The 16304-nt window shown below is 52.1% G+C and overlaps 1 protein-coding gene across 3 annotated transcripts; it reads left to right on the forward strand.

Annotated features, from left to right (window-relative positions):
• The first annotated feature begins 52 nt into the window (after positions 1 to 52).
• klhl6 (kelch-like family member 6) lies at positions 53 to 16056 on the forward strand. 3 transcript variants are annotated; one of them, XM_060039355.1, is made up of 9 exons: positions 53 to 443; positions 2372 to 2537; positions 3728 to 3994; positions 4342 to 4524; positions 5107 to 5341; positions 6675 to 6877; positions 7394 to 7607; positions 8026 to 8470; positions 8505 to 8952. In XM_060039355.1, exons 1-8 carry the CDS (start codon positions 190 to 192, stop codon positions 8364 to 8366), a joined length of 1863 nt encoding a protein of 620 aa, XP_059895338.1. In that variant the 5' UTR covers positions 53 to 189; the 3' UTR covers positions 8367 to 8470; positions 8505 to 8952. The 3 variants fall into 3 exon arrangements, with proteins under 3 accessions (XP_059895338.1, XP_059895339.1, XP_059895337.1); XM_060039356.1 differs by having other exon boundaries at positions 8026 to 8462; positions 8592 to 8952; XM_060039354.1 differs by lacking the exons at positions 53 to 443; positions 2372 to 2537; positions 3728 to 3994; ... (2 more) ...; positions 6675 to 6877; positions 7394 to 7607 and adding exons at positions 10088 to 10378; positions 10907 to 11188; positions 11772 to 11870; positions 12011 to 12070; positions 12263 to 16056 and having other exon boundaries at positions 8362 to 8470; positions 8505 to 9641.
• The last annotated feature ends 248 nt before the right edge of the window (positions 16057 to 16304 follow it).

Genomic DNA, 16304 nt, shown 5'->3' on the forward strand with positions numbered 1-16304 from the left:
TGTTACGAAATGAGTAGGAAGCGAGCGCACGGTAAACAGGAAGCCCGTCTCGAACCCCCCTGCCCACCCCCCGTGGTGAGTCGATCGACAGCGCTGCGTTTCTCCGGGCGCCTTCACACGGCCCTCACCCTCCTGCTGTGATGCTGGTGTGACAGGGGCCACGGCTGGAGAACAGGCGCCGTTCTGACCATGAGCGAGCTTCTGGAGACGGCCACCGACGTGCCCCCGGCGGGGGAGGAGGCCGCGGGGCTGGAGGGGGCCCGGGAGTACGACGGGGCGCCGGGGGAGCTGTGCTGGGAGGACGGGGGGCTCCCCGGGGAGCTGCAGAGGGGCATGGAGACCCTGCGGGCCGGCGGGGAGCTGACGGACGTCACGCTTTGCGTCCAGGGGGAGCTGTTCCCCTGTCACCGGGCCGTGCTCGCCGCCGCCAGCCACTACTTCAGGTACACACGGGCGCACAGACACACACACACACACACACACATGGACACACACACGGGCGCACCGACACACACACACACACACACACATACGGACACACACACGGGCGCACCGACACACACACACACACACACATACGGACACACACACGGGCGCACCGACACACACACACACACACACATACGGACACACACACGGGCGCAGGGACACACACACACACACACATATGGACACACACACGGGCGCACAAACACACACACACACACATGGACACACACACGGGCGCACAGACCCACTCACACACACACACATATGGACACACACACGGGCGCACGGACACACACACACACATATGGACACACACACGGGCGCACGGACACACACGCAGGCACAGGCGCACGTACACACACACACACACACACGCATATGGACACACACACGGGCGCACGTACACACACACACACACACACATATGGACACACACATGGGCGCACGGACACACACACACGCACAAATCCACACAAAAATAAACATGCATGAACACATGGGCATTCATACACACAAATGACCCAGGTGTTGACACACAGACGCACACACACTTCTCCACAAAAACCCAAGGCTGCCTTACATTGGTAACCCCTAGAGCGGCCAGATTGTAACGCGGGTGCTATATTGTAAAGCAGGGTCAATGTAACTCGGGGTCTCACTGTAACGTAGGGTCTGGATGTTATACGAGCCCTCGATGTGACGCGTGTTACAATCTAGATTGTGGGGTCTAGAATGTGTTACAATCTAGACCCCACAATCTAGATTGTAACACAGGGTCTCGATTGTAAAACAGGGTCTAGATTGTAAAGCGGGGTATAGATTGTAACGCGAGTCTAGATTGTAACACAGGCTCTAGATTGTAACCCAGGGTCTAGATTGTAAAGCGGGGTTTGGATTGTAACACAGGGTCTAGATCATTGGTTCTCAAAGTTTTGACAGCTGAGGGCCAATTTAGGAACCAAAAATTTGACTGAGGGCCGCCAAAGGAAAAAAAAAATTGGCGGGAAACGCCGTTAGCATCCCAGTGGTCAAAAAAAACATTGTACCGTGGACCTCCGGGTGTGAGGTCAAGTGAGGTCTAAATCACGAAACTGAGGTTCAGCCCTTTCAAAGTAATGTACAGTCGGATTAAAACTAACAAATGTAAAAGGATTTAATTGGAAGCTAGAGAGAGTCGACTTTTCTCTTTATATTTATTTATATTGTTTAAATTAATTTTGATATAATAATAAAAATAAAAAAGTTTTTTATTTTTTTTCACATAATTATGTATGTCATTGCGGGCCGCCAGGAATGATTCCGCGGGCCGCCATTGGCCCGCGGGCCGCACTTTGAGAACCAATGGTCTAGATTGTAACACAGGGTCTAGATCAGGGGTCTCAATCTCAACTTACCTGGGGGCCGCTGGAGGTAGAGTCTGGGTCAGGCTGGGCCGCATCAAGTATTCCACAAAAAAAAGGAGCACAACTGACCCAATCTAAGTTAATGATCGGGTAATAATTAGATCACGTTGGCTATGTGATCGCTGACAACAGGGGATATTTCATAGTGGTTGGTGGAGAACCGGGACATTTTAGCGTCCTTTGGCTTTTGTCGGGACTCAGAACACGCAACTCAAAATTGGGACTGTCCCGGCAAAACCGGGACATCTGGTCACCCTATCACAAGTGATAAAAAAGCGTGGCAAGCGACTCAGCAAATATGTGTGTTTGACAACAACGCGTGGGCCGCACTAACACTAAACTTTGATGTCAAGTAGGGGGCACAAAATATCATCCCGCGGGCCTCAATTGGCCCCCGGGCCGCGAGTTTGAGACCCCTGGTCTAGATTGTAACGCGGGGTCTAGATTGTAACACGTGGAGAATCCCTCCTGGCCTGCAGGGCCATGTTCTGCAGCGGGCTGAGAGAGAGCCATGAGAAGCAGGTGGAGATCAAAGGCTTGGACAGCGGCACCATGCGCTGCCTGCTGGACTACACCTACACCAGCCAGGCCCTCATCAACAGCGCCAACGTCCAGAGGATCCTGGAGGCAGCTAGCCAGTTCCAGGTGAGGCACTGTCTCTCCTCCCTCTCTGTCTCCTCCTCCCTCTCGCCCTCCCTCTCTCCTCCCTCCCACTCTCTCTCCTACCTCTCCTCCCCCATCCCTCCCTCTCCTCCCTCATCCCTCTCTCCTTCCCCCCCTCCCTCTCCTCCTTCCTCTCTCCTCCCTCATCCCTCTCCTCCTCCCTCTCTCCTCCCTCATCCCTCTCTCCTCCCTCTCTCCTTCCCCCCCTCCCTCTCCTCCTCCTCCCTCTCTCCTTCCCCCCCTCCCTCTCCTCCTCCCTCATCCCTCTCCTCCTCCCTCTCTCCTTCCCCCCTCCCTCTCCTCCCCCCTCCCTCTCCTCCTCCCTCACCTCCCTCATCGCTCTCCTCCTCCCTCTCCTCCTCCCTCTCTCCTCCCCCCTCCCTCATCCCTCTCTCCTCTCCCCTCCCTCTCTCTCTCCTCCCCCCCCCTCCCTCTCTCCTCTCCTCGCAGGCCGCTGCTGGCTGTTGATTAGAGCGCCAGAGGCTGTTCTCACCCCAGTCGGCTCCTACCTACCGCAGTATCAGACAGGAGTGTAGTCTAATGTTACACGTTTCCCATCCCCTCAAAGTTAAACATGATTCTACAGCCCACTTTTTCCACATGTAATTTAATTATTATTTTTAATTTTTACGGGGAAGTGAAAGTCACACGTTACGTTAAATCGTCATCGTTTTTCCTTGGAACCTCTGCGCAGCTGGGCAGGGCATCACAACAGGATGTGCATCTGTGAGGTGTTGAGGGTTTGTTTAGTGTGTGTGTGTGTTTATATGTATATATAATACACAATGGGTGTTATGTATTTGACTGAGACACCAACATCTGTGTGTTTGTGTGTGTGTCAATATTTATACATTATATGCATTATAGTTTTATGTATTTGACTGAGACATCTACGTCTGTGTGTGATTGCGTGTGCGCGCTTATGTGTGTTTATATTTATAAATAAAACACAGTGCGTGTTATGTATTTGACTGAGACACCTACATCTGTGTGTGTATGTTCGCGTGTACGTGCGTGTGTGTGTGTCTGTGGCAGTGTGTGTAACAAACAGTGTGTGTGTGGGCCTATGTGTGTGTATGTTTACATTTACACATAATACAATGTGCGTGTCATGTATTTGACTGAGACGCCTAAATCTGTGTGTGTGTGTTTGTGCGTGCGTGCTCCACCAGTTCATGCGTGTGGTGGAGGCCTGTGCCGGCTTCCTGACCACGTCCCTCCACGCCGAGAGCTGCGTGGGGGTGCTGCGTCTGGCCGACAGCCACAACCTGACCGCCCTGAGGACGCGGGCACTGGACTACATCGTCCTCGCCTTCTCCCGGGTCATCCTGCAGGAGGAGTTCCACTTCCTGCCAGCGGAGGCGCTGGAGAGCGCCCTGAGCCGCGACGACCTCAGCGTGACCTGCGAGGAGTGCGTGTTCGAGGCGCTGATGCGCTGGGTGAGTACGGGCCGCTGCTTCAGCGAAATGACGAGCTCAAATCGCGGTTTGGAAATCTTAGAATCTTAGAAATCGCATCTTAGAAAATGCCGTCTTAGAATTGACGTCTTAGAAATGGCACTTTAACGCAACCAAACTCTGTGTGAATACGCAGAGTTTGTTCGCATTAAAGACCATACCTTAGACATCATATTGCTCAAACTGAGGTTCTTTCAAAATCTTAGACATGGCGACCATTGGCTGCATTTATACGATTTGGAGAAATAACGTCTTAGAAGTGACCTCCCACATAGATGTAGAGTTTGGTCGTGTTGGTGCCGTTTCTCAGACGTCAGTTTTCCTGGTAGGTGAGGGCTAGCCTGAGCGAGCGCGAGCCGCTGCTCGCCGCCATGCTGCGCCACGTCCGCCTGCCGCTGCTGGAGCCCGCCTACTTTGTGGCGACGGTGGAGACGGACGAGCTGATTCGCCGCTGCGTCGACGCGTTTCCTGTCCTACAGGAAGCCCGCTGCTACCACCTGCTGGGGGCCGTGGTGAGGACCCCCTCCACCTCGTCGTGGGCAACACTTAACATTTACTTTCACATTTAGGGCAGTGAGCAGTGACACATTACTTTATCCAAAACGACTTACAATTAAACATTAATTATATCAATTTAGCATTTACTCACCTCAGAGAAGTTCTCAACTGCTGACTTTGTAAATAGTTGCGTGTGACCTTCATGTGGTCATCATGTGACCGTCATGTGGTGGTCATGTTGATATCATGTGACCGTCATCTGAGCGTCATGTGCTGGTCATGTGGTGGTCATGTTGATATCATGTGACCGTCATCTGAGCGTCATGTGCTGGTCATGTGGTCGGCATGTGACCGTCATGTGAGCGTCATGTGGTGGTCATGTGGTCGTCACGTGACCGTCATGTGAACGTCATGTGAGCGTCATGTGACCGTCATGTGGTCGTCATGGGGTGGTCATGTGGTCCTCACGTGACCGTCATGTGAGCGCCATGTGAGCGTCATGTGACCGTCATGTGGTCGTCATGTGGTCTTCACGTGACCGTCACGTGAACGTCATGTGAGTGTCATGTGACCGTCATGTGGTCGTCATGTGACAGGTGGTCTCCGAGCGGACCAAGCCGCGCATGCAGCTCTTCCTCTCGGAGGTGTTCATGATCATCGGGGGCTGCACCCGGGACGAGAGGTTCATCTCCACGGTAACCTGCCTGGACCCGCTGCGCCGGAGCCGCCTGGAGGTGGCCCGCATGCCGCTGACGGAGGGGGAGGAGCCACAGAGCAGGAAGTGGGTGGAGTTCGCCTGCATCACGTTTCGCAAGGAAGTGTACATATCAGGTGAGAGTCACTTGCAGAATTTCTAGGACTGAGGCTACGTTTACACGATGACGGTCTGAACAGAAGACGCAAAAGTGGCGTCGCGTCTTCACTTTTTATTCCGCGTTTAGACGAGGGTTTTCGGGAGGAAATCTGCGTGCATACGGTGACGCAAAAGTGTGTGGAATTCGATTGGGTATGCATGCCAGGCGGCTAGGTGGTGCTGTGATACACTATCACACAACACCGCCATGTCTGAGCGCATGCGTAGAATCTTCCTTCTTCTCTTATCCGTGCCGCAAAAACCAAAAAGATCCTTCTCTGTTCAGTAATACTATCTGTACATATCCTGTACATTTCGTGGAAAGACTCCTGTACGCTTGTTAGAGCTGCCAGAGCAGCTTGAAGGTCTGACGCATGGAAATAATCTGCCATGTTTGTTTATTTCCTTGTACTGGCACATGTATGTGACGTAAACGCGTACGCGACGTGAGCAGATCTGAGCAGTGTTTTGCGTCTTGGCAGTGTAGACGGAAACGCTACGGCGGAGCGTATTCAACTTTTCCACTCTGGAGGTTGGTTTCAGATTTATGCGTTTTCATGCCCCAAAAACGCCGTCACCGTCTAAACGAAAGGCACTTCCGATAAAATATTTTGTCGTTTTTTACCCGCAAGCGTCCTCGTGTAAACGGGGCCTTAGAAGTATGAGTAAGAACCACAACCAACATCGTCATGTGTTATCCTGCCGTACCATAGAAGACATCCGTTGTTTTTGCTCAAAGGATCCTCCCTACTCCTCGTTATCTCAACCATTGTGCATTCACCAAACCAAACATAGTGGACATATTTAGAAAACATTGTCACCCAGGGGTGTTTAATTGGGGACGTCCACACCGCCACACAGCCCAGGGCGTCCAGGTGTTCTCAGGCTCGTTCTGTTCAAGGACAAACGTGGGCAGAGTCGCGCCTCACTGGGGAGGGATTGTTTTTGTTTGTGTTTGCCTGCCAACATTTTCCCAGCGCATCGAAGCGACAGCGAGACGAGGGACCTGTTCTCTGTGGTCGCAGACCGTTGGTCTACTGTTCGTTGCCCAACCCAGTGACAGAGTGACGTGCGCCGGGGCCTGTGGGGAAGTGGGGCGATGTGTATCCTGTGATAACAGCCCAGAGGGAGATTTTCATACTGAATCATTTTTCAGAATCATTTCATTTTTCTCCGTCTGACAGGCTCCTATGCTCTGTGGCAGTTTTACAAGAATCACACTTTCTTTATCCGCAAACCGACAACAGAGAGACAGGCTCCTATGCTTAGTGACGGTGGGGGGTTCCCTGTTTGTCCCCCGGCCCCCCCCAGGCGGGAAGGAGACGGCCCATGAGGTGTGGAAGTACAACGGGGCCTTGGACCGCTGGATCCGGACGGAGCCCCTGGCCAGCGGCCGATGGAGACACAAGATGGCCGTCCACGGGGGGAAGCTGTACGCTCTCGGAGGGTTTGACGGGAACCAGAGACTAACGAGCGTGGAGGCCTACGATCCGTTCCACAACTGCTGGACACAGGTAGGGTCCTTCTCATCCGTGTCTTCCGTGTATATGAAGGCTTGGAGAAACGTGTTTGTGTTGTCACCTTTTTTTCGCTAGCTTAGCAGGTTGTTTGGCAACCGGAGCTCGCTGGTTCGGTCCCCGACTCCAGCGAGTGGACTGCCGAGGTGTCCCTGAGAGAGACGCCAGCTGACGCCAGCTGTCGCCGTTGCGTGTGTGAATGTGTGTATGAATGGATGAATGCTTGTGTGCATGATTAGGTGAATGAGTGGCTGAGCTTTGAGTGGCCACAGGTTAGAAGAGCATCATATGAATGCAGCTAACGTTGCTGTGTTCATCACGACAAAAACACACACAGGGCCCCCTAACAAACACACACACACACACACACACACAGCCCCCTAACACACACAAACGTACCCCCCAACACACACACACATAGCCCCCCAACACACACACACACACACACACACAGCCCCCTAACGAACTCACACGGACCCCCCTCAACGCTCCACGTTCACGTCCCCTCTGCAGGTGACCCCTCTTCGGCTGGCCGTGAGCTCCTTCGCGGCGGCGAGCTACGATAGGTGGATCTACGTGGTGGGGGGCGGTCCCGGAGGGAGGCTGGCCACTGACGTGGTCCAGTGCTGGGAGCCGGGGGCCGACTGCTGGACGACCCGGGCCCCGATGCCCGTGGAGGCCAAATGCATCAACGCCGTCGCCTTCAAGGACCACATCTACGTCGTCGGTCAGTGACCCCCCAACCCCCCCCCCACCCCCTTGCCCATGTCCGGATACATGACAAGACACACAGACCAATGGGGACGTGCTTCTCTGATGGTCATAGATCACGCACACATAAACGCACACACAGTACGTAATATGTTTGTGTTTTAGTGTGTGGGTGTGTGTGTGTGTGTGTCTGTGCGAGAGAGAGAGAGAGAGCGAGAGAGAGCGAGAGAGAGAGAGAGAGAGAGAGAGAGAGAGAGAGAGAGAGAGAGAGAGAGAGAGAGAGAGAGAGAGAGAGAGAGAGAGAGAGAGAGAGAGAGAGAGAGAGAGAGAGAGAGAGAGAGAGAGAGAGAGAGAGAGAGAGAGAGAGTGTGTGTGTCCAAGCATGCATGTCTACTTAAATCAACCCCCCCCCGTCCCTCCTCTCCCTCCACCAGGGGGCGCCATGCACGCCATGTACAGCTACTCTCCGGCGGGGGACGCCTGGGCGCTGGTCTGTCGCCTTGGCGACCGGGCGAGCTGCGCCGTGGCCGCGTGCAACGACAAGCTGTTCATCACGGGGGGGCGGGACGACCGGAACCAGGTGATCTCCTCGGTGATGTGCTGGGACGCGGCCGGCGGCGTGCTGACCGAGGAGTGCGTGCTGCCCCTCGGAGTGTCCCACCACGGCAGCGTCACGCTCATGAAGTCCTACACACACATCCACCGCATCCCGCCGGCCACGCCCGCCGCCGCCGCCGCCACCGCCGCCACCGCCGCCACCGCCCCCCCGCCGTGACTCACCACATGGGGGCGCTGGCGGCGGGGTTACATCTGTGGAGGCTGTTGGTTGGGGTAGTGTGTGGGCGTGTAAAGTTTGTGTGTGTGTGTGTGTGTGTGTGTGTGTGTGTGTGTGTGTGTGTGTGCGCATGTAAAGCTGTGCATTGTGTGTGTGTGTTATGTGTATGTGTTTTTGCGGGCGTGTATAGTTTGTGTAGTTTGAGAGTGTGTAAAGTTTGTGTAGTGTGTGCATTTGCAGTTTGTGTATTATGTGTTTGTGCGTGTACAGTTTGTGTATTGTGTGTGTGTGTGTGTTCAGGAGTTTGTGTAAACAGCGGTTGAAATGATTGTGTACAGCAGTGTTATCTAGAGGAAATATCAGAGGAAGGTAAGATAAATATCTGCTGAGATCAATACCCCAGTGTGAGCCAGAGATTGTAGGGGAGAAAGTTGTTCATCTGGTCCTTCTAAGGTTTATGTTTTTACTAAGCCAATGAATACAGAATGATTATGTCACCTTGCCTACACTTCGTGTTGAAAAAGCCAACATATGAAATGACAAATACTTTGATATATGTGTTAATAAAGTTTTGCTCTGTTTTATATTTAATGTTGTCTTCAATTCCCTTTGAAATTTTGGCCGTGTGTAGAAATTAATCTAACTACATTATATGTAAATTATATACATTATTCAAGCTTTGTAATAGTATGTACTAGCATACACCAAATTATGCAAATTAACCGACTAAGCTTCAGCCAATCAAAGCGCAGTAACAGCAGAGACAGCCTGGGAATTCCTTCACAGATCACATTTCCAGTGCGCAGAATGATGGCTTTTGAAGCGCACGAACGCACCTTTTCACAAGGTCAACCAATCGGAGATTTAATAAAGTTCAGCAGTTCTGAAACCCAAAATTCCGACAGCCCAGGGTCTCCTGAATCAGAGGTTTAGACTGGCATAGCCTACATCCTCACCTGAGGTGACTGCCATTCAGGTGACCTGGTTTCACGCGTCACTCAGTGGGACGGTCTCACTTCCCTCTGGGAAACCATTAACCTGGCTCAGAGTCCGATCCCTCCAACCCTACCTGCACATTGGCACCGGACTTTTTAGGTCGCTTTCAGTCCAATATAATGGTTTACGCTTTCGATGCGTAAATCACCACACAGGACCGTAGCGGCAGAACATAGCAGATGCACCTGACTGGCGCTGAGAAAGTCAGGGTGGGTTGTCTGCATGCAATGGCTGTTCACTATTTCCTGGTCTGTCCCATTCTACTACTCCTGACTCTCGGTGAGTTTTCGCGTCCTGATCCCGAGGCTTAGGGGGGCGCCGGGGTCCAATCCCTGTGAGCTTTTACTTTTAGTTTTCTGAGTGTGTGTGCGTGTTTGTGTGCGAGAGAGAGAGATAGAGTGTGTGTAGACCCAGATTGTTTAACGAGGGTGTCGTAGACAAACGTTGCACTGGAAGCACTGCTTTGGATACCTATTGAAGTTAATAATTAATCATAAACGATAGGTTAAACTCGCTGCGCTAGAACTTCTAGGCTCCTGCTCATATTTTGAATTGACATTATCATTATCTGTTATTGTGTTTCGTTCTTTTTTACCTGAACTCTTACTACAATCGTTTGGAGTCATCCCGCCAACATAAGAGCAGAATAATTGGGATGAATGACTAAAGTATCCATTAGCTCATAACCTGTTGAAGCATGCATAATAAATAGTTCCCGTCCGCAGTCGCGGTAGAGGCCCTTCAATATGGACGCAGGGGCTCCGAAACCACGCTTGTCCCCCAAATCCGGGGGGCTCCCGATGCGATCCTGTGGAAACAAGAGTCTCGTAAAGTAGTGGAGTTCGACGGCAGTGAGGAGAGTGTCCAAGAGACGTTCCGGGACCGGGTGGTCCTGGACTGGCACGCGGCCTCCCTCATCATCAAGGACCTCCGGTTGGCTGACAGTGGCACCTACGAGCTGGAGGCCACCATCAACAACAAGAAGTACTACTCCCAGCATGAGGTGGTGGTTATTGGTAAGCGTGTTTCTTCACAGATGGCCTACTTTACTATGCAAATAAAAATACAAATTAACATGCAGGTGCAAGACCTGAGAAGATAAACAATTAAGGCAATGCGAATAAAAAGCGATATGAGCAATTGATATAGGCCTATATGAATGAGTGTGTTGGCAGTTAAGTTACTGAGCAGGTTCAGCCAAGCCAAGCCACTCCCTGAGCCCCTCATAAGGAGTCATCACATCATTGTTCTGAAGCTTCCTGGAGTGAACCGCTTTTTTTTTAACCTTGACTCCGTGTGTAACCTCCATTTGGTCTTCCCTGGAAACCCTTAATCCTGGAACACTTAAATCTGTCTGCATTTATGAGATATTGCACTGGTTTTAAAAAGCGTTGATCTCCTGTAATATAAGACCCAGAGTATGTATTAGCAGCCCTGCCGTCCATGGAGGACGGTGTTTATTCGTCGTTTCTCAAAGTTAAAGTCCGCTACCTACCATCACCGTCCCCGGGTGTTAAACCGAGGTCATGTTCGTCTCTCTGCAGAGAAGGTGGCGCCGCCCACCATCTCCTGCCTCATCAACGGCACGGTCGGCGGCGACGGCGAGTCGGACCCCCCGCGGACCCGCGCCGTCCTCAGGTGCAGCGCCGAGGGGCCTCCCTCCCTCATCACCCTCGCCTGGACCCCGGTGGACGGCGTGGCGACGAAGGGGGCGGGGCTAACGGTCGCCCTGGCCGGAGACCGGGACGACACGGTGTACACCTGCCTGGCCAGCAACCCCGTGAGCCAGGAGATGGGCACGTTCGTGGCCAAAGATTGTTACCCAGGTGAGGCCGGGGTAAGCGCCACGCTGCTTATCGCGGCGATGGAATGTGGCCTCGTTGTTCCGGAGTTACGACCGGAGGCCGCGTCATTTCTCGGCTTGCAACACTGGCATTTCAGGTATTTCTCTGAATAAAGGCGAATGAGTGGAATGTATTTGTGTTCTAATGGTAATGTTAACAAAGGGTTGATCTTGTGAAGACGAGTTTTTTTTTTTTTTTTTTTTTTACGATTTCAAGTGAGGAATTGTTGTGTTAATACAAGCTGGTGATTTAAAGGGGACACGCTCTGCCACCAGGTGTGAGAGTGGGATTAGCCGTTACAAGCCGTTTTGAAAATCTGCATCTTCTGACATCACTACTGGGCGTGTCCACCTAGATGTGTGCTGGCGTGTCCGTCTACCCAGTGGACTGAAGCAAACGTTGCTCATCCATCTGTCCCACATATAGGTGGACACGCCCACTAGTGATGTCGGAAGACGCAGATTTTCACTCACACCTGGTGGTATAATATGTCCCCTTTAAGAGAAAGCTCTGATTCGTGCTTGCGAATTCAATCTTTTTCTCCCATTATCTCGTTTCCTTGCAGACAGTTTCCCAACCGGAGGGATCGTGGCCATCGTGGTGCTCTGTCTGCTCGGGGTTATATCAGCGGGCTGCGTCGTGGGCTACTGGAGATGGAGCAAAGGTACAGACATCTCTACATGGTGTGCTCTGCAAGGAACACACCATGCTCTCCACACTGCCCCCACATGCATCTCCTGTCAGGTACAGGTCGTGTTTTCACACAACAATAAGAGTGTTGATCCCCGTGTTGCACTTCTACAGCACACCCTAAGTCCGATGGTATTGAAGACGTCGAGTCACGGCCGCTGAACCGATCAAATGGTATAATTATTTTTTATTTGTGTGTGTTTATAGATACGGATTTCGTATATAGATTTCAGAATTCTTTCAACCTAACCCTGTTTGAATAATTCAATACTTTAATGGCCAATTGATAGACAGTTTAAACAATAAGTTTATCATCCTTTTGAAACCATCGGGTCGGTAGGTTAACTTCTTATGGTATGGTTTCAGGGTCGGGCATCTCCAAGGCCTACGGTAACAGAGCCACGCTACCTAGCACCCAGCCTCTGCTGCACCCCCCCATGGGAGAGGACAACACCACCCACTCCGGGGGCGGTGGGGACTCGACCCGGGTCAGTGTCCACCCCTCAGAGTCCAGGCTGCCAGATCTGCAGCAGCCAAGCGACCTGGAGTCGAAGCTCAGTGCGGGCGACCCTCCAGTGAGCGTCCTGGTGGAGCCCGCTCAGGGGTCTGAATCTGATTTAACTGCTCCTCAGCCAATGACCCCGCGAGACGACCATCTTGGCTCTGATGTAGGTGGCCATCTTGGCTCTGATGAAGGCGGCCATCTTGGCTCTGAGGAAGGCAGCCAGGCAGCCGACGCAGACCTCTACAGATCAGATCCAGAGGCGCGGGAGCCCGCCGCGGTCGTACTGAGAGAGGAGGAAGTGTACGTCACTCCTCGGAGCAGCAGTGGTTCCTTGCATGGGGATAAGGAAGAGGAGAAGGAGAAGTCTAAGGAAGAGAAGGTTGAGCCAACGTTCCACACTCCTCGGGGCAGCCGTGACTCCTTGCATCAGGAGGAGAAGGAGGAGGAGGAGGAGAAGGCTGAGGCAGCGGGGCCGGCTCCTTTAAGCCTCCTTGGTTCCTCCAAGGCGGAGCGAGGGGAGGAGGCGGAGGAGAAGGAGGAGGAGGAGGAGGAGGAGAAGAAAAAGGAGGCGGAGGAGGAGGAGGAGGCTGAGGCAGCAGGGCCTGCTCCTTTCAGCCTCCTTCGTTCCTCCAAGGCGGAGCGAGGGGAGGAGGCGGAGGAGAAGGAGGAGGAGGAGGAGGAGAAGAAAAAGGAGGCGGAGGAGGAGGAGGAGGCTGAGGCAGCAGGGCCTGCTCCTTTCAGCCTCCTTCGTTCCTCCAAGGCGGAGCGAGGGGAGGAGGCGGAGGAGAAGGAGGAGGAGGAGGAGGAGAAGAAAAAGGAGGCGGAGGAGGAGGAGGAGGAGGCTGAGGCAGCAGGGCCTGCTCCTTTCAGCCTCCTTCGTTCCTCCAAGGCGGAGCGAGGGGAGGAGGCGAAGGAGGAGGAGGAGGAGAAGAAAAAGGAGGAGGAGGAGCAGGAGGAGGAGGAGGAGCAGGGGGAGGAGGAGGAGGAGGAGAAGAAGAAAAAGGACACGGGGGTCATTCCTGCGGATGAACACGGTGACGAGCGTCTTGTGGCTGCTGGTGAACCACCGGTGAACGTTGTGACCCAGCCGTCAGAGGAGAAGGCAGCAGTAGCTGGCGCTCCACATGGGGCCGAGGTTCTGCAGGAGAAAGGGGAGGCGGGGAAGGAAGAGGAAGACGACGGGGAGGAGGAAGGACAGGGGGTGAGCTCGCCACAGAAGGCCCCCCCCCCTGACAGCCACAGCGACTCGGCGGCCGGGGCGGGAGAGAGGGGTACGGACGGGAGGGAGGAAGACGCAGAAGAGACGTCACACGCGGCAAACGACAAACGGGACGACGCCGAAGACAAAAAGGGAAAGGTGGCGCCTCCTACCGAGCCGGACCGAGAAGTGAGGGGGAGGGGGGAGGAAGAAGAGGACAACGGTGTCAAGGAAACGGCACGGGACGACCCACAGGGGACCAAGGAGGATGACGGTAAGGACAAAGGGCTGGTGAGCTCTCCAGCGTCCAAACCGGAGTCTCCCCAGGATTCTGAAGCGGTGGTGGGGGAGGGGAATACAGATAGGAGCACGGAAGAGGAGACGAAACACCACCAAGACAACGCAGGAGACGGGGCGGAACGGGTGACGCCTACTGTCGAGCCCGCCGTGGAGACACCAGAGAGGAAGAGAGAAGACCAAGCATCACACGACGACTCGGACGGGCAAGAGGAAGAGGAAAGTAAAGACAGAGGGTCAGATGAGACGATACACCAACAAGACAACGCAGGAGACGGGGCGGGACAGATGCCGCCTCCTGCCGAGCCAGCAGTGAAGACACCTGAGGGGGAGAGAGAAGTCGTCCCACAAACATCCCAGGACGACGTGGAACGGCCAAAGGAAGGGGAGGTAGAGGAAGAGGATGGTAAAGACAAAGGAGGGGCCAGCCTCCCAGCGTCCACACCTGAGACTGAGGCCGTGGCGGGGGAGGCCATTACAGATACAAGCATGGTGGACAAGAAGTTGGACGTGGAGTCGCCTGAGGGGAAGGAAAAGGAGGACAATGTCCAGCAAACAGTTCACGATGACGCCCACGTGGAAGAGGCAGAAGGGGTTAAAGAGGGAGGCAAGACCAGCTTGACCGAGATGGAGTCGGGTCCTGAGATCGGACCGGACCCTGGCAGGCAGCCCGGAGGCAGCGGCGCCGAGCGGGGAGGGACGCAAGGCTCAGGGGGACAACACGAGGGACGCAGAGAGGAAACGAGAGACGGGCCACTCCCTGCCAATCACGTAGAGGAGGGGGACGCCAGGGACGGAAATAAGGATGAGGAGAACGAGGACGGCGCTGAGTAGGACGGAGGGCTGGGCCGGGGACGGTCGCTGGGGAACACCGGCAGGACCTTCTGAGGACTTCAGCCTCCCGGCACACCCTGCTGGAGATACCTGGACTATGTGTTTGAATCGTGAGCAACCCCTGCCCTGCCCCTCGGTTAATACTGTCCTGAAGCCGTTCTGGTTAGCAAAGAGGCCTCACTGTCCTCACACTGGTTGGAAACATTTATTTTTCGAACTTGAACATGTAAAAGCAGGGTCGAGGGCTTTGAAGCGTACGAGGATGCGCAACGAACAGTGCAACCTCTGTTGCTGTGGCAGGATGAGGATGCGACTCTGAGATGGTCAGGGTGGGTAGGGCAGAACTAAATCCAGTCTAAGTGAAGTGAGATGGGTTTTAGTCGCCTTCCAGAGCAAACTTGTGAAATTCTTCTTAATCTTGTTCTCGAACATGCTACTGGATTCTATTGTGTCTGCTCCTTCAGTGTGTCAAACGTCAAATATTGGTTTATGAAACTGATAAGCAGGCCAGTGACACGCCTAGTCTGATAAAAGATAACACAACAATACAGTATTTTATAGAAGGTGTGCTGTTTGTTTTTTAGTTAACGAATAACTTTAGAATCCTTTTGGACTTTTTTTCCCACACCAACTTTACCTTCAAGATGAATTTAGCATTTAATTCACATTAATTGTAATGATCAGTTCTTGTCATCAGGGGATGGTGTTTCCTCGTTTTTCTCTAACCATTTTCAGCAATTATTTCTATGTGATTTTTTTTTATGTAAAAATGACATCATTGACCTGATTTAGTTTTTATGATTAACAATATCATTTTGCTTCTGAGTATTACTACCATACTATTACAATATTAGTCTAATACTATACAGTATTTTACATTCAGAGTTCATGAAAACTGCACTTTGAGATTATGTGTACATTTCAACAAGTTTGATTCAAAACAAAAACATAAATTTCTACATGAACACTAAATATATGCAGTTAAATAATGGATATTCAGCACCCAGACAGCAAGAGCATGAGAAACAGTTAATGAGAACAATATTGACCGATAGCTGAAGGTTATAACAAATGCACTCGTAACTAAGTTATATTATTTTAAAAAACAAAATCTATAGGGAGTCAAATCAATGTTTGATTAAGTGTCCTATATTGAAGAATGGGGATTTTATTATTCATGTTATTACATTGATTAACTATTTTTAAAGTGTGATATATAACTAACAGATTCTCTTTTTTTTTTTGCTTGCTTTTTTAACAAATATGCTACGTATATTTTTTAAATTCTGTTTCATTATAAAATGTTTTGGAGCTAACCTAAAATCATTTGATTGTATTTGTATGAATTCTTTGCTTCTCGTGTTTTATCGATCTGTAATGTGCATTCCCTTACAGCAGGGGGCAGTGTTTAACAGTGTTGTATTCATGGCGTGGGGATCCTGATTCCATTTTTCTGACACTTGTATACAATTATTGTATGTTGTACGTTCTTGCACTTAAAATAGCATCTTATCCTAGCTTTCTTTGTTGTATATGGGGAATGGGTTAACCTAGAGATTGTTTGTTCGATGAAC

This window comes from Gadus macrocephalus, chromosome 20, assembly GCF_031168955.1.
Source record: "Gadus macrocephalus chromosome 20, ASM3116895v1".
In the NCBI taxonomy this organism is placed as follows: Eukaryota; Metazoa; Chordata; class Actinopteri; order Gadiformes; family Gadidae; genus Gadus; species Gadus macrocephalus.